Below are 5,730 nucleotides of genomic sequence, written 5' to 3' on the forward strand. Positions count from 1 at the left end.
GAACCCGAATTAGACTGTTTTCGACAAATACACTCATTTGTTTATCAGTTTAACCTCCACGGGAGACTCAATTGAATCTCTCATTTATGATGTCCTCCAGCTGAATGTGCTGCACACAGGGCGCCTCATGTTTCAGTTGGTTCGATATTCGAGGTATCGCAGTATATTTTCTCAGAGGAAACTACTCAAATGGTTGTGGGCTGTCGAAGAGTCTTCAGCAACCTAGACATGACATGGCTGTCTTTCATAGGTACCTGGATGAAGTTCTTAAGATAAGCCGTAAAAAGTTAACTCGGTTCACGTTAACTCGAATCAAAGTGAGCAGTATATTTTCTTAGAGGAAACTACTCAAATGGTTGTGGGCTGTCGAAGAGTCTTCAGCAACCTTGGGAAGACATGGCTGTCTTTCATAGGTACCTGGATGAAGTTCTTAAGATAAGCCGTAAAAAGTTAACTCGGTTCACGTTAACTCGACGTGAATCAAAGTGAAATGAGGAATTATGAATGAAATCTCAGCTTTTTCTTGTAAAGGTTGCGCAAAATAACAGCTCCAAAGATGTCTTTTTCCTTCACACATTACGTCAAATACAAGAAGCTCAATCTTTTGGGGATCAATACGTTAAAGTGTTGTTCACTGGCATTTTTAAAGACAATATTTGTTCTAGGAGGAACAGCATAAACGAAGAATTCGGATGAGTCTTCCGTTACTAGCCGACTGGTGAATACATTTCGAAGGACCCAGTTAAAATGCTGCTCAGTAAACGACGATATTCAGGAACCAGTCAAACAGGTAGCCCTTGCAGCTATCATTCGTTATACGTCAAACTGTCATACGTTTGATAAGATTCTGACCGTCGTCAACGTGTCTGACATGCTTCAGGTCAGTCCCAGGTTCCATCCTCGCACAGGTTTGTGGACAATCGGACCAAGATCCGAAAAGGTCAGCTGTTCTAAGAGTGTGTCGTAGAAGAAACGCTCGTTTTTCACGTTTCATACCTTCAAGTAACCATTTTTCCATACGTCTATGTTAATAGGGAAATGGTTTCTATACAACAGAATGCCGCAAGCAAAGCATTGTTGCTGTATTGGACAGATTAAAACCTAGCTTTCCACCTCCTAGCAGACCAACTGAACCGGCAGCAACAGTGTGGGTTGCGTCAGCAACCTTGAAACATAAAAAAGTTTTGTGTTACTTAGTCCCAAGATACCTTGACATCATCGATTCCCAGGGGGATGACACCTCATACAAAGACAATGTACAAAGAAGGTGTGTTTTACCTTGCCAACTAATTTTTCTGTGGTTACGGGAATTTCAGGTCACCGACCGAAACGATCACCTAGACTCCAAATCACTTCTTTCGATGTAGCCCACTAGCTGGATGCAGGTTTTCCTTGCAGGAAAGCGGGAGTAGCTGACCAGTATTCAAGCCTGACGACAAAGCAGGTCCAGACTGCAACACCGTTCCTAGTCGTGTTTCAAAACACGAAATCGATAATCGTAAAATACTGCGGGATCACGCACATAAATCTAACGATGAACCTGCACAGTATTCGCCAACAGCATCCCTCGTACATTCAGTTTACGGATAACTGGAAGAATGGGACAAAACCGTAGATGCCCGACTAAGTCGATTTGATAGAAACTAGAGGTCCAAAAAGGAGCGCAAGTGTGTGACCTATCGCTTATGATTGTCAAAACTTCGGCTTTTTGACGCCATTAGATGGTTTCTCACATGAATGATACAGTTGCTCTGTGAAAGACAATATCAAGATAACCGTGTTCGTTTAACTCTCTATCGTGACTAATTCTACTGGGTCGTCCTTGGGTCCTCAGCTATTCTTACCCTTCTGCACGTTCGCTTCGGAATATCCACTATCTAGAATGAGCAGTAAGTGATCCCATTTTGGCAGATCATTCCCGGGGAAACTAAACGCACAAACTGGAGCATAATTTGCCATCTTCAGCTACCTAACTTAGTTTGCTTTAATTTATGGCAACAAACTTCGATTTTTTACATGTCCAGACCGATTGTCGGAACTGTACAGTCAGAGATCCAATTTGGATTCCAACAACGGATATCTTATGCTAGGTTGGGATCAAAACCCTCCAAATTTAGCTTGACTGTGCCGACCCAGGTTCTTTGAAATCTTCCAAATTAGTAGCATGATGAAGGAGCTAGTAGAAGTCTTTAGGGCTTAATTTTGAAGGTGGCTAGCCAGCACTGGAGCACTGATGCGGCAGGGTAATATCCCACAGTACCATGCAAATGCTAGCCTGACGAAATAAAAGAAATGTCCCTCCATTTTTCAATGTTTCCATGTAAAATAGTCCAAGCATTGGCCTATCGGATACCTGTGTGGATGGTGCATTCATTATCTAACTGAACCGGTTTTATGGCAATAGAAGTGAAGTCGAACTCTCGCGGAGTCTCTGTCTGATGGCGCGCTTAGAATCTGTTTGGAGTATGCTGTAGATTCAGAACTGGGGTTTCTCACAAATATTTCTTTTCAACTACCTATGCAAGGTGTTTCGCCAAAGCAACAACAAATCGCTCGATGTATACTCTGACCCGAAGAAACTGCTCTAGATAAACTTGAAGACATACCTGTCCTGAGCGGTTTTCACAGTCGCTTCATCTATTTGTACCAATACGGCGGGTGAGGCTCGTATTCGTGAAACCAGTGGCCTTTTTCCCTAGTCTTGACATTCCGACCTATTGCAACAAGACAACATCCTTGACTTTTCTTCCAGGGATACCAAGTGTCCGCTCTTAGAGTCGTCCCAATTCAGAGTTAGTGGTCAGCTTGCTGTGGTATATTCAACGCACTGGCCCCCGGATTGCGTCATCTTTGACTCCAAGCTACCGGCACAAGGGTCCACACCAGACGAATCCAACTTCACGATGGCTGATATCTCCACTAACCTTGACAGCAATAACATGATCGGGGGACTATGAAAACTACTGAACTGTTCGCTACGTCTGATAAACGAAACAGTGGGTGAGTAGATTCTCGAACAAACAACTATAAGTTTCGTGTGTCACCGTATCACAGAAACCTTAATATTGACAAGAATTCTTCGATCTCAAATCAGCTGATTCTAAGCGACAATATGGAGAACTTTGGCACTCTCCTGGTGAGACTCCACAGGCGAATGAAATTCGAATCCATTCCGGAGGTTGACCGTCCACAATCATTTCTTTATCTCCTTGTTTTACATACAGAGACGATGCGTCTATCGAGGTATGAAGGAATGCCCCACGTCTACTCGGTTTAGCGTTATTGAAGTACACTATACTCGAGCAATTTTCGGACGTGATCACTTTAAAAATTCCTTGTGGGGTACAAGGTTTGCCATAAGAACCCTGAAGGGGCTCTGAGATAAAAAAAAGCATCTGATTTGACCAGTGGATAAGTTGCCCAAAACAAGGAACGATCGATGCTCCATGTTGAGACAGTGCTTGAAGACAGTGAAACAAAGGCCAGTTTTGGATATCCTATGCACGGATCGCAACCCCACAGATACTCCTAAAATATAAAAATATAAAATAAATCACCCAGTTATTTAGATAGGATGCGTTCTCAAAGGTTCACAGAGTCATTTCATGCGTGAAACTTGGTGTGGGTGATTAGATAAGTCAATTAAATCAGAGCACGTGATGCCACGTGATGGACGAGTAGAATCGATCAGCCACGGTGGGATAGACAGGAAGGTCTAATTTTGTGGTGGCCAAATATGGAAAAACATAACCTGATTGAAAATGACAGCTTAATAGAGTAACATAATACGATTTAAAAAAGTGGTGAAAAATGAAGATGGAGGAGTAGATTCTCAGTTTGATGAAACGTTTATTGGCAGTTGGTTTGGAGCACATAGTGACTTGATAAAACGACATATTGTGACTTTCTCAGCTTCGTGAATGTCGTCAAACAAAAATTACTTGAGGAGCCATCTGAAATGTGCTCAACGTTGCCTTTGGCATGCACTCATCTTTCGTGTTCTCAGACACCATCGGAGCCATCTGAAATGTGCTCAACGTTGCCGCCCTGCCTTTGGCACGCACACATCTTTCGTGTTCTCAGACACCATTTGGTTCTACCAGTGTGTCTGAGTTCACCGATAGGTCGATTAGATGAGTAAGACAACAAGTTCTTTTATGATCTGGACGGGAGAGCGTGTAGTCTGATGAGAGAAAGGACTCATTTAGCACCAGTCTAGGTACGTCTGAACTCGCTGTTAAGCGGTGTTTAATCAAGGGCGACAGGTCCTGCCACATAAAGGGGGAAAATAATGCGGTACCTTTATCAAGACAGTCTGGTGGCAAAGACAACAGCATTCTTGGAACCCTCCTTGATGATAAGATACCCAATGGTGAGGATTGTGAGAAATATCCAGATGAGCTGATCCGAGTTGTCAGGACTTGGGCATACTTACGGCCAATAATCATCTGCTAGTTAGTTTGCTAGTTATCTAGTCTCGCCTTTAATAATACGCAACTGACTGGTAGCGACTGTTACTCGAACGCTTACATTCTATGAAAGTCTTTGAGGCAGAGTGTAAAACTATCCGATGAGTGGTCACCACATAGAAGAAGCAGGTTCGCCCAAGGCGTGGGTAGCCATTCAAAAGTTCAGGTACACAAGATTTGCACCTATGGCAGGCCTATTTTGCATGATGAACAACGAAATTGTGATCGGATACCCTGTAGATCCTTGAAGTTGATTGCTGTTGCGTTCGATGTGTCATGTTCGGCGTCGTGCACTGAATACTGCGCATGTCTTCGGAAAACCACGCAACTTGTTTAAAGCACAGTCATCATCATGTAGTTCCGTGATGTTTGATCCTTTGAACGACTTATATCAGGGAACTATGTGGATGAAGCGAAGTTTTCGCCTATTGCTGAGCAATCCTTGAACAGCGTGGTAGATTTGTGGTCTGCTTTTCCCGCCGGCTTTCAAAAGCCGAACAACAATATTATCAGACTCAACGAGAAGCACTTGCTATATATAGAAGATTAAAAATCCGAACCACTTATGAACGGCTGTTTGACTCAGTTTGATGCCTTCCTTCAAATTTCAACTGAAAACAAAAACTCCAGGCATACAAGGTTTGGGATAAATATGACGACTGTCTTCTGAACACAGCACATTTCAGTTTGTCCGTTGTTCAGTCGCCGAATAACGCTTTGGTTAACCCACTGGACATAGACCATCTGAGATCAAGTGGACCGATTTGAAGCATGATCAGTGCTCACTCGATGGTTCAGGGTCACGTGGCCTTGCCAAAAAGCGCGCAGAACCAATACTTCAGGTACCTGATCTCACCACACTACAATTACAGTAGATGGTGCATAGATGCGGTGTCTGGTGTAGAGTTTATCTCATTTAAGTGCACTCACTGGCTTCTAACCCCATCTTCAGATTCACGGACAGGTATACCTACCATGTTCAAACAAATAACGTTCCCCACTTCAGTAACAACCCATCGAGAGCGGTAGTCATGCTCAAGAGGGGAAAATTTACACCAGTTGTTGATTCACTTGCGTTGGACAATATAGGCGAAAGCCCGGTTGGCTACTGTTGGCCGAATGGTACGGTTCACATTCACATCAGTCTTGTTTAGATAGTCCTCCCTTGTACTTGCACGGTTAGTCCACATCAAAGAGGGAAGGCACTGGACTCGATCTTGATAATCGGACTTGAAGCTCAACTATCTGACGTGCGAGGCAA

General features: G+C 43.4%; 2 protein-coding genes across 2 annotated transcripts in view; one reads left to right on the forward strand and one right to left on the reverse strand.

Moving 5' to 3' along the window:
- T265_00512 (hypothetical protein) overlaps window positions 1-226 on the forward strand; it is a gene marked incomplete at both ends in the record, with an annotated part of 5,407 nt that extends 5,181 nt beyond the window's left edge. Inside the window, one exon of the mRNA XM_009164316.1 lies at window positions 49-226. Coding sequence (XP_009162580.1) covers window positions 49-226 — 178 coding nt within the window. The remainder of the gene's footprint in view (window positions 1-48) is intronic.
- T265_00511 (hypothetical protein) overlaps window positions 1-5,730 on the reverse strand; it is a gene marked incomplete at both ends in the record, with an annotated part of 28,838 nt that overhangs the window by 13,244 nt on the left and 9,864 nt on the right. The window lies entirely within an intron of this gene.

Source organism: Opisthorchis viverrini, assembly GCF_000715545.1.
Source record: "Opisthorchis viverrini unplaced genomic scaffold opera_v5_5, whole genome shotgun sequence".
In the NCBI taxonomy this organism is placed as follows: domain Eukaryota; kingdom Metazoa; phylum Platyhelminthes; class Trematoda; order Opisthorchiida; family Opisthorchiidae; genus Opisthorchis; species Opisthorchis viverrini.